Source organism: Puma concolor, chromosome B3 (assembly GCF_028749965.1).
Source record: "Puma concolor isolate L17-30 chromosome B3, mPumCon1.1.hap2, whole genome shotgun sequence".
NCBI lineage: Eukaryota > Metazoa > Chordata > Mammalia > Carnivora > Felidae > Puma > Puma concolor.
This window is the reverse complement of record NC_141672.1, coordinates 110,156,091-110,181,699: the sequence shown is the minus strand read 5'-3', so window position 1 is coordinate 110,181,699 and position 25,609 is coordinate 110,156,091. Positions and strand designations below refer to the sequence as shown.

The window sequence follows — 25,609 nt, the reverse complement described above, 5'->3', positions numbered from 1 at the left end:
CCCAGATTATCTTCCCCACTAGCCTGCCTTGGATTTTGAGATCTTATGCAGGTTCCCAGCCTCAGAGGATGTCATAGCTTGAAGGACCTTTCTGGCCCCTCATTGGCCAGAGAGCAAACCGAGGCCCAGAGATAGGAAGTGACTGACCCCAAGGTCTCAGGGTGATCTGGGGCTAGAGCAGGAACAGGAACTTGTATGAGCCCCTGGGCTTGGGGTCTTGTGGCCTCCACCGCACCTCCCCGGCAGGCGTTTTGGGGACAGAGTCTGACAGGGAGGAAGGGGCAATCCCGGAGGTTGGGTGGCTGGTCCGCGTGGTCTTAAGAGAGGGGGATCTGGAGCATAAAAGGATTTGCTGTCTAACTGGGCCAGGGTTAGCTCTTCCCTGGGGGCTTTAGGGGATGGGGATGGGGATAAAGAAGTAGAAAAGCCGTTTCCGAGCACATCCGGGACAGTAGGACACAGACCACGTCCGTGGGATGAACTGGGAAGGAGGACGCTGTGGGGCCAGGCTGGGAGAAGCAGGTCCCAGGTGAGCGGTCGGCATGGAGCAGTGGCAGGTGTTCCTTAGAGGTGGAAGGCCTGAGTCCGGTTTTGCCACGCGGAGAAGCGATCTCGGGCATAAATCATCTTCTGTTTCCATTTGTACAGAGAGAAGACAGTAACACCTCACAGGATTGCTGTAGGATTTATTGATATTAATATCCAATATTAATAATACCGAGGATAAAAGCTATCACTTACTGAGGCTTACTATGTGGCAGGCGCTGGGCCCAGCAATTTCCATGCATTATCTCCTTGAATCTTCACGGCAACTCCACGAGGAAACTGAGGCTCGCGATGCCTCGGCCGGTTAGTGGTACAGCAGGGCTCGATGAGACAGTGCAGGAAGACATTCTCTATAAACCGCGAACCCCTGGCATGTTTTCTGACGACCTAAGAAAATGTTGCCTCCCCACCGCTGTCCATGTTTATTCCCCGCGGGCTGCGGACGTCCTTGGAACCTTCTTCCAGCATGGCGGTTTTCAGAGCTCTCCCTGGACCCGGGTGTTTTCCACTATTCGCGCCACCACCCTGGGAATCCTGCCCAGGTACTAATTTTCTGAAGGAGGACAAGAGCCTGGCAAGTGGGAGAATAATCTTGTGACTGACCCGTTGGCCCCCTGTGCTGTCAGCAGAGCCCGGAGCCCTGGAGGGCCGAGGGGCTGCCTCCGGGTATGTGTGTGAGTGCGCGTGTGTGCGAGTGTGAACGTGTAAGTGTGTGTGTGAGCAGTGGTGTGCATGTGTGAGTGTGAGTATATGCCCGCGTGTTTATGTAAGCGTGAGGATGGGTGTCAGTGTGATGTGCGCATACCAGATGTGACCGGACGGGTCAAGCCCGCTGGGCCTCTGCTTCCAAAGAGCAGTCATTAAGGAAGCATTTTAATGATCCAAACCTGGGGTGGGGCAGGGGGGCTGGCGCCTGGGTGGCTTAGTCGGCTAAGCGTCCGACGTCGGCTCAGGTCATGATCTTGCGGCTTGTGGGTTTGAGCCCCGCGTCGGGCTCTTTGCTGACAGCTCGGAGCCTGGAGCCTGCTTTGGATGCTGTGTCTCCCTCTCTCTCTGCCCCTCCCCCGCTCCTGCTCTGTCTGTCTGTCTGTCTCTCAAAAATAAGCATTACACAAAGTAATGATTACCCAAACCTGGTGGGGAGCCTGGTGGCGTGGAGGGCGATGTCACCCATCGAGCGCTCGTCTCTCAGCTCCTCGCTGGGGCTTATCCAAGCCGTGTTGCCTCCTGAACAGGCGCCTCGGCCACCGCTTTCCTGGGGAGAGAGCTGGTTTTTATCGCCACTCTTAAGCAGAATGGGAGTATGTACATTGGGCCAGGGCCCTGCAGAGGCCTCTCCTTTGGGCAGGGCCGCTCCCCTCTCCCCTGTGACAAGAAATGGGTCCTGCGGGCTGGGCCTTCGAGCTGCTCCCTAACGGGCGCTTGGGAGAGGCTGGGCTGTGAGCAAGTGTGAATCCATGCCAGGCCACTCACTGCGACTGGGGGAGCAGATGGCAGGGCCGGGCCCTTCTGGCCGGCTGCTCCGCCGTCCGGGGCCTCTCCCTGCTGCACACCTGCCTCCCTGTCCCAGGGTCCCCAGGACAGTCAGAGCACGCTGCCATGTTCTTCCTGGTGACCACGCCCTCTGGCACTCGAGGGAGCAAAGACCCTTTTCCGTGGGGAGCAGAGGGGCTGACATGTTCTGGCTAAAGGGAGAGAGGGCTGGGGAAAAATCACATAATTCCAGGAGAAATGGGTGTTTGGAGCTGTTGACTGAACTTTGTTAAGACCTGCCCATCGCTCACCCCATTCGTGAGAGTCACTCCCCGCTCTCGGGAAATAGTTTCGCCGACCCTTGTATAGAACTTACACGATGTCAGGCACTTCATATGTATTCATTCGTTGAATCTATCCAACAGCCTGAAGAGGTAGATAATGTTGGCGTCCCTTCATTTTACAGGTGACGAAACCGAGGCTCAGAGAGGTGAGGTAACTTGTCCAAGGTCACCCAGCTGGTAACAGGCAGAGCTGGGATTTGATACCAAGAGGTCTTGTTCTAGAGACTGCTTTTAACTGCCGTGTATACTACGTCCCTAGGTAAAAGTGGTCCTAGTTGTTGATTAAATTTACTCCGTGCTGACTGATTCAAGGAAAGAGGTCGTGGTCAGTGTTTTGTGGGCCAAGCAGGGAGCTGACATCTTGAGGGAGGTTGCGATAGTGGCAGGAAGGTGCTCCATGGTAAGCGAGCCTCAGTAGAGGGCTGCCCCGGGGCTCAGGCTACTGGGGTCAGCCCTTCTTATGCTGCTCCCTTCCCCACATAGTAAGTGCCCAGCAAGTGATTTTTAAAATGAAAATAATTTTGGTGATGGCTTTATTGAAATATAATACACATGCCATACAATTCACTATTTAAGCGTACAATTCAGTGGTTTTTAGTATCTTATTATAATCCAGTGGGATTTAGTGTATTCACAGGGCTGTGCCACCATCACCACGATCATCCCAGAAAGGAACGCCTTACCCCTGCACAGTCACCCTTATTCTGTCTCCCCCAGCCCCTGGTGACCACGAATCTACCTTCTGTCTCTATGGATTTGCCTGTTCTGGACATTTCACATGCATGGGTTCATATCATATATGGGTTTTTTTTTTGTGACTGGTTTCTTTCACTTAGCACAACATTTTCAAGGTTCATCCCTGTCGTAGCATGAACTAGTCCTTCGTTCCTTTTTGTTGCTGGGTAATACTCCAGTGTATGGAGTTTTAAAAATCCGTTCATCAAGACGATGGATGCTGGGACTACTTCGGCTTTTTGACTCCAGGAATAATACAGCCTTGAAGTTTTTGTGCAAGTTTTTGCATGGAAATGTATTTTTATTTACGTGGAGTGTGTACGTAGGAGTAGAACTGCCGGGTCATACGGTAACTCTGTGGTTAACGTCGGAGGAACTGCCAGACTGTTTTCCAAAGCGGCTGCACCGTTTTCCATCGCTATCAGCCGTGTATGCAGGCTCTAATTTCTCCACATCCTCAGCAACACTTGTTTTTTTTCTGTTTTTTCAGCAGCAGCCATCTTGATGGCTCAAGGTGGTATCTCATTGTGGTTTTGATTTATGTTTCCCCGATGATTAGCGATGCTGGGCCTCTTTTCATGTGCCTTTTAGCTATTTGTATATCGTCCCTGGAGAAGCCTGTTCAGATCCTTTGCCCATTTTTAATTGGGTTCCAATAAGAAGATCAAAGGAGTGAGTGGGTGAGCCGGCCTACCAGGTGTCAGACACTGGGGAAGAGGATGAAGAGGACCAGTCCTTGCCCTCAGAGAGCTCATGGCCCAGAGCCGGGGACAAACACACCTGAGGAATCGGACAGATGCATGTGCTTGAGCAGCAGCAGGCGCAAGAGGCTGGGTCAAGTAAGGAAGGCTTCCTGGAGGTGGAGGCGTTTGAGTTGGATCTTTATGGAAGATGGGGAAGCGCAGGGCTGAGGAAAGGCCATTCAGTGGGGAGAACTTGCTCTGGGGTGGGAAGGTACCGGCAGAGCTGGGGAGCCACCAGGAACTAAAGGGCAGGGGGAATGCAAGACAGGGCAGCATCTAGAGGCTGTTTTAAAAAATATGTATAAATACACACTTTTAAATGTATTTGTTTTGAGGTGGGGAGGGGCAGAGAGAGAGGGAGAGAGAGAATCCCAAGAGAGTCCCAGGACAGAGCCTGACACGGGGCGCGAACTCACGAGCCGTGAGATTATGACCTGAGCCGAAATCAAGAGTCAGACCCTTAACGGCTCACTCTTGGATCCAAGGAGAAAAGTACCAGGAGAGGTGCCTGCATGGCCGGGAGGTATGGAGTGACGGCAGCCCCACCTGGGTTTAAACTTGCCATCCAGACTCTGCTTGTCCTCGAGCCCTCCTAACAGAACTGCTGAAGCTGCTGCTGTGGTACCGGGTGGGTCCTTTTATGTTGCAGTAATTATCCTGTCACCCACCAAAAATAATTTCATCCCGGGCAGAAGGAAGGTTCGGGGGTATTGAAAACTGCTGCCGCGTAAGTGCGAGTGGCCTAATTGGGATTCATAAATCCACTTTTTAACAAGCACAATTAGGAATACTTACTGCAGGCCAGCTTGAGGAAGTCGGGAAAGCGCTGTTAGCTGGTGCGTCTTTTATGTGGCTTTATTTAATGGGATGGAACACTTAGTTTGATCCTGGCGTCTCAATTAGTCACGGGGGGGAGGCAGTCTCAACTTCAAGGTGGGATTTTACCCTCAAGTTTAATCCTGCGTAGTTTATTAGGCAATGCTACAGTGGGAAGAGAGGTCTTCTAGATTGTTCTTTGGGGGAAAGTGCCAACTCCCCCCAGGTTTGGGAAAAGATAGGAGAGATCCCCCCCAAATTGGACTGGTAGTCTGATAGTATGGACAAATACTCAAATAAAGAGGGTTCTATCTCCTCCCCGCTTTTTTTGTTTTATAGTCTCTCAGCTATGCCAACTGCTGTGAGGAGGGTGGTGGCCTGACCAGGAAGGTTGAACTCAGGCTCGGGATGGCCGTGAAATTATGTGAGATCCAGAGGCGTCAGGGGGAATATGGTGGACACAGCCATGGTCCATGGAAGGAGAGGCTGGAATGGGTTAGAATGATCTGGGGAGCTTTCAAGGGAGAAGCAGGGTTGAGGTGGGGCTGAGGATGGGCAGGATTTAGGAATGTGGAAGGGAAGAGAGAGCGCTGGAACCGCCGTGGGCCCCCGACCCAGGCAGCCTTCTCCCCAGGAGGACGGCAGGCACGGCCATCAGCAGTGACGGAGCTCGGCTGTGCTGGGACCCATGCAGAGACGGCTGGACACGAGCTGGGAGGCCTGGGGGCTAGTCCTGCCCCTGCCTCCGTCTCACTGTGGGACTCGAGGCAGGTGTCTTCCCTCTGTGGGTCCCAGTGTCCTCTTGACTACTCTCTAAGGATCCTTCCAGACTTGACCTGCACAATAGGGACAAGGGATATTGGTGTTACTGCCTAAAGTAGGCAAAGGGTGCTCTAGGAAATTCCCAGGGTAGAAACACATGACACAGTATGAAAAGATTGAGCCTTTTGGGGATGTAAGGAGGAGCATCTGAAGATCTTCACAATGTGGGGCCAGAGCACTCATGGGTCTGGTCTGGTCTTCAAGAGACCCCCATAGATTTCCAATTGCTTCTTGTTAAAATGAATAAAGGATGGATGGAGGGGTGGATGGATGGAGGGGTGGATGGATGGGAGGAAGGATGAGAGCATGATGGGCTTTGTGCCTGGTGTGAAGGAAGGATCCCTGGTTTAGAGTCAGGAAGGCTTGGGTCTGATCCCCATTCTGCCGTTATTGGCCATGTGTCACTGGATATGTTGCTTACCTTTCTGAACTGAGGAAGAGGAGGTTATTTTCATCTGAAAAAATGGAGATTTAATGCTACCTATGTCATAATCTTGTTGTAAGCATTAAATGAAAGGAGGTGAAGTGCTTGGCACACAGTAGGTTGGTTTTCCCTTTCTCCTTCTTACTCCTCACCCACCTCCCTGATTGGAAAGTTGGGGTTTTACCTGCTCCGCCTCCAGCTAGGGTCTTGTTGGGGTGCTAGAGAGATATATAACATGTGCGAAAGGTACTCTGTAAAATGTACTTTGCGGTCATAAAGGTTGCAAGGCCATTTGGAAGAGTACCTGGGCTAATGATGGGGGGGAAGACAGGGAGGGACAGTAAATGGGTCTCAGAGCAGGGGAGAGTTTGTGCTGTTCCCTATCAACACTGAGGGCTTAATGGCGGGGGAACTTTGCAGACTTGGTTGGGGCTCCCACAGGGGGTGTTTGTTTTCAAGGAGGGCTGAGTTTCCGGGGCAGCCCAGCCCGTATGTGGGCCCAGGTAGGGAGATCTGGAAGAACTGTATTCTAGAGGCACTTGGGTTCCCAGGAGAACACCGTTTGACCTTGAAGGGTCATTTGACCTCGAATCAAATGCAGTGGCGGGTCCAGAAAACAGATGGGAGGAGTCGCACTGGTTGGGATAAGATCAGAACTAAGGTTTACTCAGCACCATCCATGTTCTAGTGATGGCTTCAGTTGCTTTTACACACATCATCTCCATGGAATATAAAGGCAGTGTGTCATTATTCCGGTATGAGAATGTGCACACGAGGAGTCTGAGGCTCAGAGAAGTGAAGTAACTTGCCCAAAGCAGCAGAGTGAGTAAATGACAGGCCTGAATTGCAACCTGGGTTTGTCTGCCTCCAGAACTTGCTGGAAGTCAACTTCAAAGAGTAACATCTTTTTTATTTTATTTTTTTTTATACTTGTAAAACGTAACGGAATCTCCCCAACGCTCCTTTCTAAAAAAACCTTTTATTTTGAAATAATTGTCGGCAAAAATAGTAAAGAGTGCTCGGGTACCCTTCCCCTGGCTTCCCCCCGCCCCCATGCTAAATAGCATCTCAGGTAAACATAACATAAATACAAAAACTGGGAATTGATGTTGACGTCATACTGTTAACTAAACTATAGATCGTGTTTGGGATTTCACCAGTGTTTCCATGAACTCGCTTTGTGTGTGTATCTCTGTGAATTTTATCATATGTTCAGATTCGTGGAACCCCTACTGCAATCAGGGTACAGAGCTGTTCAGTCACTACCCCCCCCCCCCCCAAAAAAAAACTCCCTTGTGCTACCCCTTTATAGTCCAGCCTTCTTTCCCCCACTCCCCTGGTGACCACTGATCTGGTTTCCATCACTCTAATTTTGTCATTTTGCGAATGTCATATAAATGGAATCACAGAGTATGTAACCTTTTGAGGTTGGCTTTTTTCATTCTGCCTAATTCTCCGGAGGTTTGTCCAGGTTGTTGCATATCAATTTGTTCCTTTTTATTACTGAGTAGTTTCCCGTGGTGTATTAGCCTCCGAGGGCTGCTGTAACGAAGTACCCCAAGCCGGCTGGTTTAAAACAACAGAAATTTATTCTCTTGAGGTTCTTGAGGCCAGAAGTCTGAAATCAACGTGTCAGCAGGGTGGTGCTTCCTTGAAAGGCTCTGGGGAGGAATCTTCCCTTGCTTCTTCCTAGCCAGCAACCGTGGCTGTTCCTGGCTTGCAGGGGCATTGCTCTAATCTCTGCCTCTGTTGCCACGTGACCTTCTCATAAGGACACCAGTCACTGGATTGAGGGCTCACCTTAATCCACTATGGCCTCATCTTAGCTTGTTGTATCTGCAAAGACCCTGTTTCCAATTAAGCTCATATTTGGAGGTTCTGGGTGGACGTGAATTTCGGGGGACACTATTCAGCCTAGCATGGGCGTACTGTGTGTGTATAACCATTTGCCCACGGAGGATATTCTGGTTGTCTCCAGGTTTTGGCTGTTACAAATAAAGCTACCATAAACATCGTAGTGTAGGTTTTTGTGTGGACATAAGTTTTTATTTCTCTGGGATAGGTGCCCGAGAGTGCAATTGCTGGGTCATATGGTAATTGCATGTTTAGTTTAAGGAAAAAAAAAATGCTGCCAAACTATTTTCCAGAGTAGCTGTATCATTTTAAATTCCTGCGGTAATACAGGAGTGACCCAGTATCTCCACATCCTTGCCAAAATTGGGTGTTATCGTTAATTTTTATTTTAGCTCTTCTGAATGACATTACACTGTGGTTTTAACTTTCATTCCCCTAATGCCTAATGTACTTCTTTGCCATCTGTATATCCTCTTTGGTGAAGCATTTCAAGTTCAAGTATGTACCTATTTTTAACTTTTTTTTTTTTTTGCCAGTGGATATCACATTGTTCTGAAACTCTATGTTGAAGAGGCTGTCCTTTCTGTGCCAATACTTGTGGGCTTCCTTGTGGTGGAATAAACAGGCACTTAAGGCTGATTTTGCTGCTAAGGAAGCCGCAACCGATGGAGGATTAAGGACTGGTTTGAAGTTTCGTGGCGTGTTCTCAACAGAGAGGGAGCTGACGTCCAGGTTTCCATGGTCCACAGACGCCCCCATTTTAAAGATGAGAAAACTGAGGCAAGGTAGTGGCAAAACAGGCCCTAGCTTCCCACCAGGGGCCCATCTTTTATAAAGCAAGTAGATGGGCAAGCCAACAGGACAAAAAACAAGGAGTTCCATGCTTTAGAGCTAGAACCCGTGTTCCCTGTCTATACCCCAGCCCCGGTTGAGTCTCAGCCAGCCAGAGAAGGGTGATTGGCTGTCAGCAGGGATCTGCGAAGTTGGTCCTAAATGGGAAAGGCAGGTTCAGGTGCAGATTCCGGGGATTCCCTCCCTGTTGGCTCTGAGAGCATCCTGACTCTTGCTGAGGAGCCCCGACTCCGATCTGACAGGCTGGCAGTGTTTGGGAACGACTGCTGTGGCCCCGAGAGCAGGCTTTTAGCTTAATTGAACCAAGTGTCTTAAAATGGCAACTCATCAGTCAGCTTTCATTTTGTTCCTGTCGTTTAATTGTATTCTCCTCTAGGGATTAGCCAAATCAATGTAAATGCTGGGTGATTCTGGGTTTTTTTCCCCTCCATTTAAAAATTGGGGGGACACATAGGTACTTGTCCACTGTAATAACCCAGCTGAGACCGATGAAAGTACCTTTCCTTAGTTGAGCGAGGCTCTCGATAAACCTAGTAAAACGGCAGCACTCGTACCCCGTTCTGAGAAGGATGCCGGTTAGATGAGCCAAGAGATGCTGAGCACCCACGGAGCGTGTTTTGGGAGTGAGGGCCCACAAAATGACAGAGTGGAAACCGGGGCCAGTGGGGACCAGGAAATGGTCTTTCTCAATCACTCATCTAAGGCCTTGCCTTTCGGGAGCGTTCCTGGGGAAGCGTGGAGTCAGGAGGCCTGAGTTCTAGGGGCACCTCTGCCAGGACCGGCCGCATACACAGGGGCAAGCCTCTTCCCCCCCTCTGGGTCCCCTTGGCCCTGCCATGACGGACTAGGCTAGACAAGGGATCTCATGTCACCTCAACTTCTGTGGCACGTGCCCTGGCATCAACACCTGTGGAGAGACAGGGCGGCGAAGTGGGGTGGAGTGTGGAGCTGGACGGTGATGGGGTCACACTGGAGCCTCCCCTCCGTGGGGAGGGGTGGCCCGCAGAGCCGTCTCACCACGAGGCAAGGGCCCGAGCCTTGGGAACCACCCTCCCTTTGGCCAACTAACCAGTCATCGGATGCAGCTGCCCCTAGAGTTGGGGTGTGACCTTGACCCAAGTGGCTTTCTCTGGCCAAGGGTAATTCCCAGAGAGACTTGGAAATGAATGGCTCAGTCCTAAAGGGGGGATCTGAGTGGGCCGCCATAGCCTTCAACACATCCCCCCTCCGGCCTCCCTCTCCAGGTGCCCTGGCCTGAGAGACATCAGTCTTTGGGGTGGAAAATCTCAATTTCCGCACTCCTGACGGTCAGCTGCCTCTGGCCTGGACCAGGCTCTGAGCGGAATAGAGTTCTAGGTACCTGTCCACCGCGTCCCCTTGTGGCTCATGTGGGACCTGGGCTGTGCCAGTGGAGAGGACAAGGTGGGGATGAGTTGGCTCAGCAGGGCCCAGGAAGATGGCAGCATCTTGTCCGGTCTTCCGTAAACGTTGCTGAACACCGGCAAGGTCCCAGGCACTGGGCACCATGTTAGTGTGGCACACGCGAGGGTCTGAGTGTGACCCGGCTTTGCCGTGCCTCGGTGTCTCCTTCTTGGCGTGATGGGGTGTATTTTAGAGCCAAAACCATCCTCCTGGATATGGATCCCCTTACACGGGGCGGTGGGTAATTTTTAAGGGGAATCTAGAGTCCTTCCCCAAACACCCCAGCAGGCCAATGGCCGCCACTGAGCTATCACTCTTGCCTTAGCATCAGTGGAAGTTCCAATTTACAGACCGTGGTTTTGGAGGGACTTGGTGACAGAAGCCATCCATCTCTGCATTTCAAATTTATTTTATTTTATTTTTCCAGCCCGGGTGCCTGTTCTGCTGTGAACTCTATCTGTCTAATCAGCTTGCAGGCAGTTGAAGGAGAGTGGGCATCCCCTTGATCTGGGGGGTTTATGTGCATAATTCCCTTTAATTCATCTCAGACAGGGCTTTGAGAGCCAGGTTTGAGAGTGGTTTTCAAAGTCTTTTGCTGGAGTTCAAAGATGCATCTCTCCAGCCGGGCCAGTAAATTATCGGAGCAATTCGCCATGAGTTTCCAATGTGGAGCAAATTCCTAGGACTTCTTGGGGGCGGTAGCCCTCGGCCATTGTTCCCTTCCCTGGCACAGGTGGGGACCGTGGTTTAGTCTGTCTGGACGGCGCTCTTCCCCACGCTGCCTGGACCCCATGCACCCCAACCCACCAGCCTCTGCTGGCCCCTGATCCCATAGACCCTCCTGCTCCCTGTTACAATCTTATTTTGAATCTGTGCTGTTGCCCCATTTTTTGCGGGGGGGATGGGGCGGATCCCAGGTCAATTGTGCACTCCGGTGCCGACGAAACCTTTATTCTGAGTGTACGTCTTCACACTTTATTTGCCTGTATGATAAATGCAATTTCCACATCAAGACTATCAGTCATTTTCTGATGCGATCTGTACAGCTCTGCCCGGATTGAATCAGCTCCTGTATTATTGTGACAGTTTATTTGGTGAAAAAAATGAAAGAAGATGTGTAAATTAAAGTGGAGGTGTGCTCGGTGTAATATGGAGGTTCCAGGGGCGCAGGGGCCCCTGCCGGCTGGTTTCCATCCTCCCTTACTCCCTGCATTGGGCTCCCAGCTCCACTGTCCTCTAAGCTCAGGACAGAGACCAAGGCAAGGGCACAAAGTGATGGTTGGGGGCGGTAACGATACTGGGATATGTCAAGAGACAAGCAGACAAAGAGTCAAGATGCACAGAGACTGGAACTCAGGCTTAGCATTCTAGTGTTAATGCAAAGGGCTGGAGGTGGGGAGGGGGTGTGGAGAGGAGCGCGCGCGCGCGAGAGCGAGCATTATAACTCCGAACTAGAGGTTAGTGGCAAACGGGACATCAGGACCCTCTCCCTGGATTCCCTGTGAGTCAGCCCTTTGCTGACTCAGGGTAGCAATCCGTTTCTCTTTCCTTCTCTTCCCCTCCCCTGCCCTCTCCATCGAGCTTCCAGGCACACGCACAGCGCCCCAGCTCCGCGCTGGGCCTTGGGAGGGAAAGGCAGCCTCTGCATGTGCCGAACGTGCAGGAAGGATGCCCACGGTGCCGTGAGCTCCTTTGAGGAGATGCCAGGCTTGGGGGTGATATGCCAAGGAAGCAGACCCAGCAGTGCGGTGAGGAGGAGGGTGTGTGGATGCCTGGAGGAGAAAGGAGGTCACTCTGCCCGAGGAGTCCTTGGCGGCAATGGGTTCTACCTGGCCAGCCTCACATGTAAGTCATCTCAATTAACCAAGCGACCACTTCTCCCCTCCCTGAGGCCCGTCCCTTTCCCTTCTGCTGTCTCATTTCCAGCTGCTGTTGGCCAGGCCGAAGCCAACCTAGCAAAGCAAAGGCCTGCTCCCTGCACAAGACCCCCAGAATACATTTTGAGCATGCTTGCCCCCTGCAGTGTGAGGACCAGAATGGGGAGGGATCAGGCCACCCTGATTTGGTGGGAGAACTTGCCTGAAGCAAGGACGGAGACAAAGTTTTGCTCTGGAAGTAGCCAACTCACGCTTAGGCTCTTGCCCCCTGGGTATACCCAACTGCTCCGGAATCTCAGGAAGAGGGGTGGGTCAGGGTTCATTTTCTCCATCCCGGACGGTGACGAGGATGGTTCCCCCAGTCGGGGAACTTCCTTGGGGCCTCTGACTTCCATGGGACAGTCCCTGGTGGTGTTCCCCTGGGGGGAGGAGCTGGTCTGCTTAGCCACCGGCAGCACGGAGACAGAACGTGCGGAACTGAGCTCTCTACAATGACATTGTCCAATACTGTAGCTATTTGCCACATGTGGTTATTTAAATGAATTAATTAAAAACAAATAAAATTAAAAATTCAGTTCCTGGTTGGAAAAAGATACACCGTGCAAGCATCGATCAGCAGAAAAAGCATGAGTGGCTTTATTAATATCAGGCAAAGTCCACTTCAGAGCAAAGAAAATTCCCAGGGAAGGGGAGGGACATTACATAATGACAAACCAGTCCGTCCTTCACGAACACGGAGCAATCCTAAAATGCATGCAGCAAAAATTTTGTTCTCTGACCACACCAGCTATGTGGCCACTGTACTGGAGAGCAAGATGTGGAGCATTTCATCACGGCAGAAAGTTCTATGGGGCAGCATCGGTCTACATTTGCTAACCGTACGTCTGTTTTGTTTGCTGCTATAGCCCAGCGTCCAGAAGAGTCAGTCCCCAGCGCGTGATAGGCTCTTAACATTTCGGAGACCTTAGGAGCTCCTGCCCTGGTGCTGCCACCATCTTGCTGTGTGACCTTGGACATGTTGCTTCACCTCTCTGGGTCTCTTCATCCATCAGTCAAAGGATTGGCGTCATCTCTGAGATCCCTTTCAGCTTTAATAAGCTATGATCTGAAGAATCTAGTTGGCTTATTTCATTTATTTTATTCACAGGGAGGGATCAAAGAGAGCAGGAGAGGACAAAGGGACAAGTTTGATTTTTTAATTTCAGTCCTGAGTTATCTGTAGCTCACAGCACAACCCCCCACCCCCCCCACCGCCCCGGCCAATGTAGGATTTATAAGCTCCTATGACTTGTCCTTCCTGCTCTCCCTTGTGCTATAATTTCCTGATCCCACCAAAGAGCTTCTTGGCTCTCCCCAGCTCTGCCTTAAACCCCAGGCAGGTCTGCAAAGCTGGGAAGCCAGCAAGGGCATAGAAAGGCTCACCCCACTCCGAGAACTTGACCCTCCCCCCAGCTGTCCAGAGCCTGTAGCTCTTTCTCCCTCTGGACACCCGCATTCCGTGGTTTGAGGTAGCCTGCCCGGCCTCCGTGGAGTCCCGACTGCTGGTGCTCCCCATGTGGGCTGAGGGAGTCCCCGGCAGCGGGGATTCTGTGCTGGCGGCTGCCTCAGTCCATCTGCCAGCAAGCCTCTGGGGGCCCGGGCTCCGCGGTGGGGATGCCGCTGCTTCTGCATGTGGAGACCAGGCTAAGAGCTGGCAGTGGGGGTGGGGGGAGGGCATCCCTGTGTTGCCGGGGGGGGGCAACGTGCCAAGTGGAGGAAAAGAAATGTAATTACCTTAAGTACTGGGCTCTTGGCAGAGTGAGAGGCCAGCCCAGCCTGGCTCTAGGACCCCGTGGCTGAGGGTTTGGCCATGTTAGGAGGAGAAACCCTCCTTTGTCCTCTCCCTTTTCTGGGGACCTAAGGCAGAGGCGGGGCTGGGGGGGCAGGGAAGGCACCCAGGCTTCCCCTTTGCAGGCAGTCCCCCCCAGGACACGCCAAGCCAGCGCCGACGGGAGAGGCCGAGGACAGCTGCGAGACGGTGGGTGGGTGCCGAGTCCGGCAGCTGTGTGCCAGGCCTTGGTGCTTAAGGGACCATGTGTGATAGGTGTCCCCCATCGCTCTGGGCCTACGATGGTCTCTCTGTGCCCCTCGGGTTGCCGCTTGGGCCCCCACAGCCGTCTCTGCCATCCCTGCCACGGAGGAGCTCACTTCTGCTTGGGCCCGTGCTTTCTGCCTCCTGGTTGGCCAATGGGGGGCACACGTGGGAGACTGGAGGGCGGGAGGAGAGAGGGGTTGGGGGGTTTCCTCCCTACTCCCTCCCTGTGCGGGGCTCTGGCAGGGGCTGCCCCCCGCCCCCACTATGGCGCCCCTCTTTCTCAGCTTCAGCTCTCGTCGAGCCCCTGCCACCACCACTCTTCACTGTGCCTGTTCAGGACTTCCCACCGTTGCAAATTCCAGAACGTTTTAACATTCTCTGCGGATTCCCTTAATCCTGCGCACGCCTCTGCAAATAGTCCCCTTCAGTAAACTCTGCTCCGTCCAGTGCCTTTGTGTGGAATTCTGATGGTCTCTGAGTCTATATATGTCTTAGGACGTCTGATTTTGTTTCATTAGGTCTGTGCGGTTGGGTCCGTGTTAGTGATTTGGATCCTTAGGACAAGAAATCAGTGTATTTTTCTCTGACTTCTCTGGCAGGAGGGGTTATGTAGGGAAGGGAACATACCCTGGCATTTTGAATATACCCGGAGGGGAGCAAGGAGCTGCTTCTAAGAGGCTCCCCCATGCACCGTGTCTTAGCCAACGTCATAGCCAAAATATTTGACAATTGGTACATTATAGAACCCACCCATCAGAATGGGGCATTGAGCGGTGGAAATGGGCTCCTGGCAGAGTCTAGAACAGATGCTGACCTTGACACAACTGTTGCGGCTGGATCAGTGTGAACTGGTGAGGACCAGTCCTGGAACGTGTCTCAGCTTTGCTTTCTTTCCTGTAAAATGGGGCTGAGTGGCACCCTTGGCAAGATGCTGCTTATATGGGTCTGGTTAGAAAGGCCCCAGGGCAGGGCATACCTGAGAGGATACACAGGGACAGAAGAAGGCACAGAAAGTTATCCCATCATCTCCACAGCCGCCCTGGGATCTAGAGCCCCCAGGGTTTGGACACGCAGAGAGAGGGTCCAAGGTTGCTCAGTGTGCCTCAAAGGATGACGGCTAAAGCAACCTTTCTTTTTTCTCTGTTTAATGTTTATTTTTGGGGGGGGGGATGGGATTGGAGGAGGAGGGGCAGAGAGAAAGGGGGACTCAGAATCCGAAGCAGGCTCCAGGCTCTGAGCTGTCAGCACAGAGCCCGACACGGGGCTCGAACCCACGAACTGTGCCATCATGACCTGAGCCGAAGTCGGATGCTTAACCAGCTGAGCCACCCAGGCACCCTTCTTTTTTCTGTTTAGCTAGCATTTCTAATCCCCACCCTTCCCACCACCCCCTTCCCCACCCCCCGCCACCCAAGAGGGTATCTTAATCTGGTCTCTAGAAAACAGAACCTGAGGCCAAAACGTGTTGATGCGTTATGGAGGAGTGTGGTCCGGGGGAAGCAGGAGTGAGGAAGAAAGACGTGGGACCAGGAACACTATGCTCCAGAGTCATCCTGGACTGCTACTTCTTTCTCACCACCTGTGACCTGTCCCTTTCCCCTGTCCTGCGGGTCCAAGTCCCGTTCTTCCTGGAGCTAGGGCCCTGGAGGTGCTTGTTGTCGGGACTTATCTGGAAGACAGAGATGTTGCCATATTCGTCTTTCGTTCTAATGTGCTTCCTGCTCACAGGAGGAAGATGTGGTGTTGCGGGGACGATCCCAGGCAGGAATCTATCTGTGTGGCTTTGGGAGAGTGATGTTTTCTTCTGGGATTCGGTTTCTCCTTATATGAAGCTGGATGACCTTGAAAGTCCCTCCCTTAAAGATTTTTTTTAAATGTTTATTTATTTTTGAGACAGAGAGAGACAGCATGAACGGGGGAGGGTCAGAAAGAGAGGGAGACACAGAATCTGAAACAGGTTCCAGGCTCTGAGTTGTCAGCACAGAGCCCGACGCGGGGCTCGAACTCACAGACTGCGAGATCATGACCTGAGCCGAAGTCGGACGCTTAACCGACTGAGCCACCCAGGCACCCCAAAAGTCCCTCCCTTTAAAATTCTATCTCTGCAGAATGCACTTGATTCCCCTCGAGTACAGCAGATCCTCCCATTCATACCTCCTTGCCCATCATCCCCCATAGAGCCACGGTTCCACGTTGAGGGATAGGGACTGGAGTGTTTGGGACGTGGGTGGTATGGAACATCATGATGATTCCTGGCCCTTTAGGGGCCAAACTTTGGTCCTCTGGTTCTAGAATTCTCCACGTGGATCCGAGTAGGCATCCTTCCCAGGCAGGGCTGGGACCAGAGTGAGACAAGTGAGGTCCCTAAGGTAAACACTGATGGATATGCTCGCTCTCAGGTGTTAACCCTGCATTTGCGTGACTCTGAGATCGAGTGCCTCCTTAATTTTTTGTGAATTAAATTCCTATCTTGAGATACATGTAGATGCACATACAGTTGTAAGAAACAATATCTTTTATTCACTTACCTCCAGTGGTAATATCTTGCAAAACCGCAGTACAGTATTACAACCAGGATACTGACATTGGTAAAGTCAAGGTACAGAACATTCCATCGCCACAAGGATGTTGCTCTTTTATTCAGCCCTCATTAACCCCAGGCAATGACTAATCTGTTCTCCATTTCCATCATTTTCTCATTTCATAGAATCCTACAGTATGCAACATTTTGTGGTTGTTCCTCCCCCCCCACCCCCACTTAGCATAATTCTCTGGAGATTATTCATTCAGGTTGTTGCATTCCATAGTTTGTTTCCTTGTGATTGCATAGTAATACCCCACGGAATGGATGTACCAAAGTTTGTTTAACTATTCACCCACTGAAGGACATCTGGGTTGTTTTCCAGTTTCGGGCTATTACAAATAAAGCTGCTACTCTTGGGTGGATTTTGTGTGAACATTTCCTCATTTCTCTGCATGTTTAGTTCTTAAGGAAAATGCCAAACTATTTTCCAGAGTGACTGTACCCTTTTATTTTACCACAAGCAATACATTAGTGCTAGTTTCTTTACATCCTTGTCAGCATTTGGTGTTGTCACAGTTTTTTATTTTAGCCACTCTAGTTGGGGCATGTTTTTGTTTTTTTTCTTCTATTTTTTTATTTGAGAGAGAGAGGGAGAGAGAGCTCACTCAGGGGAGGGGGGAAAAGGGAGAGAGAGAGAGAGAGAGAGAGAGAGAGAATGAGAGAGACAGAGACAGAGACAGAGAATCTCAAGCAAGCACCACACTCAGCATGGTGCCCGACATGGGGCTTGATTCCATGACGCTGGGACCACGACCTGAGCTGAAATCAAGAGTTGGACACTCAACCAACTGAGCCACCCAGGCATGGGGCATATTTTTAAAACAATTTTGCCAATCTCAATCTCCCTGCCACCCTTTTTTTTTCAATCTCTTTTTTAATTAGTGTATTTTGGCCATTTACATTCAACATAATTATTGATTTCTTAGGTCTTAAGCACCATTTTATTTTTGTTATTTGTTTCTGTTTCTCATTTCTCTGTTTTCTTTTTCCTGCCTTCTGGGGGGTTACTTAAGCATTTTTTTACAAACTGATTTTGATTTCCCTGTAGTATTTTTGTGTGTATATCTTTTTTTTTTAATTTTTAATTTTTTTAATGTTTATTTATTTTTGACTGAGAGAGAGAGACAGAGAGAGAGCATGAACAGGGGAGGGGCAGAGAGAGAGAGAGACACAGAATCGGAAGTAGGCTCCAGGCTCCGAGCTGTCAGCACAGAGCCCGATGTGGGGCTCGAACTCACAAACTGTGAGTTCATGCCCTGAGCCAAAGTCGGACGCTCAACCGACTGAGCCACCCAGGCACCCCTGTATAGGTTTTTTTTTAGGAGTTGCTCAAGGTATTTCATTATGTATACATAACTTATGACAGTTTTATGGTGTCATTTTATCAGTTTGAGTACAGAAACCTTGCATTCTTTACATCTCTAAACCTTCTTATTTAAAATACAATATTTAATATCAAATTTATTTCAATGGTATACAAAACTTTTTGTTTTTTAATTTTTTAATGTTTATTTATCTTTGAGGGAGAGAGAGACAGAGTGCAAGGAGGGGAGGGGCAGAGAGACAGGGAGACACAGAATCTGAAGCAGGATCCAGACTCCTGAGCTGTCAGCACAGAGCCTGTCCCAGGGCTTGAATCCACAAACCCTGAGATCATGACCTGAGCCCAAGTTGGATGCTTAACTGACTAAGCCACCCAGGCATCCCCAAAACTTGACTTCTTTTAATTTTTTTTTAATGTTTACATATTTTTGAGAGAGTGAGAGAGACAGAAAGACAGAGCACGAGAGGGGGAGGGGCAGAGAGAGAGGGAGACACAGAATCGGAAGCAGGCTCCGGGCTCTGAGCTCTCAGCACAGAGCCCGACGTGGGGCTAGAACTCATGAACCGTGAGATCATGACCTGAGCCGATGTCGGATGCCTAACCGACTGAGGCACCCGGGCGCCCCCCCAAACTTTACTTCTATGTAAGTTCATTCCCTCTCTCTCTTTTGTGCTGTTACTTGTCATACAAATTACATTTTTATACATCGTGTGCCCATCAACACAGATTTATAATTATTGCCTCATGCAGAAGTTGCAAACAAAAATAGATTTTTTTTTTTTTAATTTTTTTTTTCAACGTTTATTTATTTTTGGGACAGAGAGAGACAGAGCATGAACGGGCGAGGGGCAGAGAGAGGGAGACACAGAATCGGAAACAGGCTCCAGGCTCTGAGCCATCAGCCCAGAGCCCGACGCGGGGCTCGAACTCCCGGACCGCGAGATCGTGACCTGGCTGAAGTCGGACGCTCAACCGACTGCGCCACCCAGGCGCCCCACAAAAATAGATTTAAATTGCCATTGAAAAACCCAGGGAACTCACCATCTGTGAGGACTTGAGGTTCCTAGTTGGCCTGCTTCTTCCTTCCACCTTCCTTCTTATAATTGTTTTACATAGAGCGTCCAGAGTTTTTCGTTGTACTTCGCAGCAGATACAGGGGACAGTGCATTTTTGTTATCTCCCGGGAAGTGGAAATCCTTAAATTTTGCATCTTGTCGCCTCACGCTAGCCCGACCCTCTTACCAAGTAGGGGAGATGCAAAGAGAAGACAAGAATGAACGTTTATCGAGGACCCGCTGGGCGTTTTTTTTGTGAAGAGTCTGCTTCAGATTCTGTGTGTGTGTGTGTGTGTGTGTGTGTGTCTGCCCCTCCCCCTCTCATGCTCTGTCTTTCTGTCTCTGTCTTTCTCTCTCAAAAATAAGTAAACGTTAGGGGCGCCTGGGTGGCTCAGTCGGTTAAGCAGCCGACTTCGGCTCAGGTCATGATCTCACGGTCCGTGGGTTCGAGCCCCGCATCGGGCTCTGTGCTGACAGCTCAGAGCCTGGAGCCTGTTTCAGATTCTGTGTCTCCCTCTCTCTGTGACCCTCCCCCGTTCATGCTCTGTCTCTCTCTGTCTCAAAAATAAATAAATGTTAAAAAAAAAAATAAGTAAACGTTAAAAAAAAATTTAAAAGTTAGCCACTTCCACATGTAAAAATTCGTCAAGTTCTCACAACGTGGTGAGGATAGTTTTATTCTTTCTGTGTTACAGATGAGGAAAGCCTGAGCCTCAGAGAACATTCATTCATGCAGAGAGGAGAGGGTGTGCCAGCCTTGAACCCAGGCTCCCTGACCCCAGAGCCCATGCCCTTTCTACTAGAACTCACTCAGCAGCTCAAATCTGGGTTTGCCCCTGGTGCTGCAAGGCTGGGAAACATTCTCTGCCACTCTTTCTTCCTTTTCTAAAAATAAAAAGTGTTTTTTGATTTGTTTTGTTTTAGCTTTTTATTACGAAAATCCACCAAGGCGTAGAAAAGTGGAAAGAATGGTGCAATTAAAGATCCATAGACCATGATCAACATTGTACAATCATTGACGTTTTTCTATATTTACTTCGTCCGTTATATTTTTGCGGAATCATTTTAAAGTAAATTACAACATCGTGATAGTCACTCCTAACCAGGTCAGCACGTCAGCGTGCGTCCATCTCCAAAAAATAAGCACATTTTCATACGTGATCACAAGAACCTTATCCCAACTGGCAAAATCAATAATTTCCTAACATCTTTTTTTTTTTTAAGTTTATTTACTTTAAGTGAGAGAGAGGGAGAGAGAGAGAAAGCTGGCAGAGGCAGAGAGAGAGAGAGAGAGAATCCCTTTAAGTGAGAGAGAGGGAGAGAGAGAGAAAGCTGGCAGAGGCAGAGAGAGAGAGAGAGAGAATCCCTTTAAGTGAGAGAGAGAGAGAGAGAGAGAGAGAGAGAGAATCCCAAGCAGGCTCCACACTGCCAGCGTGGAGCCTCTGGATGCGGGGCTCAAACTCATGAACCGCGAGATCATGACCTGAGCCAAAATCTAGAGTTGGATGCTTAACCGACTGAGCCACCCAGTCACCCCAATTTTCCAACATCTCTTAATGCCCAATCCTTATTAAAATTTTCTCTGCTGTCTCCCAAAGGCCTCGTGTAGCTGTTTTTTCCCCAACCAAGCTCTAGTTAAGAATCACACATCACTGCATTGCTTGTTTGCTCTCCGTGTCCTGTTTGATTAGGGAGGTTGTTTCTCACCTCTGTAGAGTCTCATTTAGGTGAATTTGGGTGGGGCAAGGAGGAACTTGCAGAGGTGCTTGGGTCACAGCTGGGACTGCCTGACTCCGTTTCCCTCTGGGGTCAGAGTTCTTGGGAACACATCCTTATAAGCAGGCAGGCTGTGACCCAGGAGGGGTTCTGAAAGGTCACCCTGCCTGTACTCACAGTCTACATTGAAGACTATGTTGAAGACGACTTGGGTCTACTGGGACCCCAGAGTCTGGCCTGGATGCCCTGCTTCCTACCCCGTTTATCGGTTCCGAATGACAGAGCAAAAGTTGACGCGAGCGGCCTCTTGAGCGACCTGACAGCGGTAGGTGCAGTTCACAGTGCCTTCCGCCCTCTGCTGCGGAGGATTGATCATGTCGCAGAAATATGGTGCAGTGGCCTGCAGGAGAGGCAGACCCTTGGAACCAATGGATCGGTGCTCTGACCTCTGATCTCCACCAAGGTCTCTGCTTCTGCCCCACCGGAGAGTTGGCGGAGTGCATGGGCTCGCGCTGGTGGGAGCTTTGCAGAAGGCAAAGGGGAAAAGCGGAGGTGCTTTGGGGTTGCTGGTGTGGGCGGAGAGGCCGGGACGCCGGGGCGGAGGCTCCAGGAGCCCCTCTCCCTGAGGTGTGAACTGAGGACAGGGCTTTCTCCAGCCAAGAGAGGTGCTGGCTGGGTGGGGGTGGAGGCACAGGGTGGTTTCACATGGTCAGATGCCTCTGGTTAGTTCCTGTGGGCCCTGGAGGGTAGAAAGGCCAGGTTGGCAAGGCTGAAAGAGAGGGATGTGTTTCCGGTTACCATTCATACGCGTTCTTCTTATGTCTGCTTTGGTGCCGGTGGGGCCTGGCTGTCTCCCTCTGACGGGACACTCCCCTCCCGTTGGGGACCAGAGCGCCAGGAGCGGGGGGGGGGGGGCACAGTCACGCCAGGCAGTCAGCCCCCAAGGAAACCCAACTACAGGCACAAAAGGAAGCTTCCAGAAAGGAAAGGACTCCCTCAATTCTGCATTGGGTTGCCAGTCGGAGACTGAGGTGTTGCTGGTCAGGGACACAGAGAGAAGAGAGAGGGTGGGGTGGGCAGGATGTGGGGGAGCCAGAGGCAGGTGCAGTGGGGCTGGGACTGTCCTTGAGGGGGCTGGGCAGTGGGGGAGCAGTGTGCATGGCCGGCTGCAGGAGGAGCCCTCCCCCACCCCGCCTCACTCTGGCTGAGTGGCTGTTCCCCGAGCAGATGGAACTTGACCTTAGCGAAGAGTACTGTAGTGCCCACTCACTTCGGACATGATCGCTCTTCATTGCTAATAAACGTTTCATTGTAAAAACAGCGGTCCAAATGGGCCGCCGCGTCGGCACTGGGTGTTGATTGCTCTAATGGCTGATGGCCGTATGGAGGGCCTGTGTGTGTGTGCGGGGTGCATGCACGTGTATGTGTACATCCGTGGTGTGTGCACGTGTGCATGCTTATGTGGTGTGGGTCTGTGATGCGTGAGGGTGCACACGTGAGCGTGCACGTACGTTAGGGTCTCTGCACTTACAGTGGCCTTGGCCCCTATCTGTCATGCCTCTTTCTGGACACTGGGGAAAGCCACCCCTCTCCCCTCACTGGGATAATGGCAAGGTCTGGATGCAGGTTTTTAGCCATAGGAAACATTTTAGGGTGTTAAAGACACCTTCTGGAAACCCAGCGTTTAGGCGGCAGCGTTCGCATACGTCGCAGGGTAACATTACTTCTTCTGTAGAACTTCCGCACCCCTTGTCTGTCTGTCCGTGGCTTTCCCAGCTGCCACGGCACCCTCACAGCCTGTGAATTGCCCTGCACACCTGTGTGCCTTCCCCTGCCCTTTTTCTGCTGTTTCCTGTTCTCAGTGGCTGTGGGCAGGGGCACCCTCCTCAGTCTCCCCAGCCCCACATGCAGCCTGGAGGCAGAGAGAGGAGCAGGGGAGGTGGAATGGAGGAAGGGGACTGTGTTACTGAGGCTAAGGCCTGGAGAAAGAAGGGGTGAAGCGGTTTGGATGGACTGGGGTTGGGGTGGCTGAGTGAGGAGTGTGGACCTCACTGGGGTCCCAGGAGTTAGGAGTGCAGCTTCCCCAAGGTGTGAGGGCTTCTGTTCCAGCGCTGTCATTGGGCATCAAGTGCTGCCCCTTCAGAGACCCTTCTGAGCCCGAGTGGCCTGGAGGCCATTTGGTCCTGATGAAAGCCCCCTCCCAGATGAGGTGTGCAGGGTCAGGTCCTCCAGCTGGCCTTGGGTTTGTGTCTAAACACTTCTGTTTGACAGTGGGGAGGTTGAGGGATGCTTTGGATCTCAGTGGCAGTAATCCCTAGGGAGCAGACCCCACCCAGGATTCTGAAGAGGCACACTGGGGTCTTAGGGCTGTAAGGAGGCCATAAGGAGGCCTGCTGTTACCTTGCCCTTCCCTGGCTTCCCTGGAGAAAGAGTCTCACCACTGTGTGGTTGAACCACCATGCCAGAAGGAAAGTTCTGCCTTATGCCTAACTTCACTCCTTCCTGTTGGAGTTATAATGCCTTTCTATGTCTGGATGCAATTGGAGATGGGGGTTGGCTGCTGTGTCCCAGCCCCTTTGCTGGCTAACTCGGGCTCAGTCACTAATGTTCTGGAGGCTCTAGAACTAAGGGTGGGTGGGGGTAACCGATGATAAGAAGTAAAATCCCTGAATTCCCAGAGAGAGCAACCACCCAGGAAAAGTACCATTATTTCTCTAGAAGAAATAATACCAATTATCCCCTAGAGGTTTTTACAAGGAGTAAAACATGTAAGCAAGCAGGGATCAGTACATACAATTCAGATTTTCAAAACAGTCTTTAGATTCATGGCATATGCTTTCATAAGAAAAACACTGTTTGATTCTGTTTTATTTTTTGTAAAAGTAAAACTCGCTCTTTAAATTTTTTTTTTCAACGTTTATTTATTTTTGGGACAGAGAGAGACAGAGCATGAACGGGGGAGGGGCAGAGAGAGAGGGAGACACAGAATGGGAAACAGGCTCCAGGCTCTGAGCCATCAGCCCAGAGCCCGACGCGGGGCTCGAACTCACGGACCGTGAGATCGTGACCTGGCTGAAGTCGGACGCTTAACCGACTGCGCCACCCAGGCGCCCCAAAACTCGCTCTTTAAAGAAAAGTAGAAAAACCCAGAAATGTGTAAAGTAGAAAACCAAAATCCGGGGCGTCTGGGTGGCTCAGTCAGTTAAGCATCCAACTTCGGCTCAGGTCCTGATCTCACGGCTTGTGAGTTCAAGCCCCGCGTCGGGCTCTGTGCGGACAGCTCAGAGCCTGGAGCCTGCTTCAGATTGTGTGTCTCCCTCTCTCTCTGCCCCTCCCTGTCTCGTGCTCTCTCTCTCAAAAATAAATAAACATTAAAAAAAAAAGAAAGAAAGAAAACCAAAATCAGCCATGATTCCATAAATGAGGACCCAGTTCAAGGCGAGAATACGTAAGGAACATCAGTGAATACTTAACTGAACTGTGAATGAAGGCAGAGAAAGCTTCTAGCAATACTTTGGTATATTTCCTGCCAGGCTTTTTTCCTTATGTATGTTTATATATTTATAGTTGAGATTATACTTATGTGATGTAAAATACGATGTGTCTGTTAGAACCTGACCCACAGCAGGTACTTCTCTTTACAGAATTTATACTTTTAAATTCAGTGAGCAGAGGAGCAAATTTACATTCTGGAAAATCATGATTTTTGGGTTTTTTTTTGGCCATTGACTATATACCTGGAGATTAAGATTGTTTTGAAAAACTCAGTCTGCTAACCAGAGTTGGCATGTTCCTTATAGCCTAGCTGAAGAATGCCTTCTAATCTGGTTTTCTTCTATTTTCAATCAGATATGATTGACACGTAGCACTCTATTGGTTTTAGGTATACAACATAATGATCTGATATATGTATACATGGCAAAATGATCACCACAATAAGTTTAGTTTAACATCCGTCACCTCTCATACTTACACTTGTTTTCTTGTGCTGAGTGCTTTTATGATCTACTCTCTTAGTGGCTTTCAAATATATAACACAGCGTGGTTAACTTGCAAACACACGATACCGCATTGTTAACTAGAGTCACTGTGCTCGCTCTGCGTGCATCTTCAGAATGTATCTTATAACTGTAAATTTGTGCCTTTTGACCACTTCACTCATTTTGCCCACCCCCATCGCCTGCTTCTGTCAACTACAAACCTGTTCTCTGTATCTATGATATTTTTTTTTTATGATTTTTTTTTTTTAAGATTCTACACATAAGAGATGTCATATAATATTTGTCTTTCTCTGTCTGACTTCTTTCGCTTAGCATAATCCCCCCAAGGTCCATCCACATTGTCACAAATGACAAGATTTGCTTTTTATTTTATGTTGTGTGTGTGTGTGTGTGTGTGTGTGTGTGTGTGTGTGTGTGTCTTTATCACATCTTTATGCATTCATCCATAGATGGATAATTAGATTGTTTCCATGCCGTGGCTATTGTAAATAATGCTGCAGTGAACATGGGGGTGCAGGTGTCTTTTTGAGTTAGTGTTTTCATTTCCTTTGGATAGATACCTGGAAGTGGGGAAATTGCTAGATCATATGGTGGTTCTTATTTTAAAAATTTTGAGGAAGCTCCCTATTGTTTTCCGTAGTGGCTGCACCAATTTCTATTTCCACTGAGTTCACAAGGGCTCCTTCTTCTCCGCGTCCTTGCCAACATTTGCTATTTCTTGTCTTTTTGATACTAGCCATTCTAACAGGTATGAGTTGGTATTTCATTGTGGTTCTGATTTGCATTTCCCTCACGGCTACTGATGGTGAGCACCTTTTAATGTACCTGTTGGCGATGTGTATGTTTTCTTTGCAGATATTTCACTTTGTAGAGATTCTCAGGACTGCTTTTGTACTTGATTCTGTAGCTTGAGACTTTCCCCATGTTATTAGAAATTTCTAGACAAT

General features: G+C 50.2%; 1 protein-coding gene across 10 annotated transcripts in view; it reads left to right on the top strand.

Moving 5' to 3' along the window:
- Positions 1-25,609, top strand: part of MEGF11 (multiple EGF like domains 11) — a 362,425-nt gene that overhangs the window by 27,041 nt on the left and 309,775 nt on the right. For 2 of the 10 annotated variants that reach the window (XR_015252725.1, XM_086710993.1), the window contains exon 1: positions 11,615-11,876. The exons of 1 other annotated variant lie outside the window; for it this stretch is intronic. Coding sequence is in view for 7 of the 9 variants with exons in the window: in XM_086710993.1 (XP_086567119.1) it covers positions 11,678-11,876 (199 nt within the window). In the remaining 2 variants the exon portion in view is untranslated. Of the gene's footprint in view, positions 1-609; positions 1,213-11,614; positions 11,877-25,609 lie in introns of those variants that run through there. 7 more of the 10 variants (XM_086710987.1, XM_086710994.1, XM_086710991.1 and 4 more) reach the window with 6 other exon arrangements.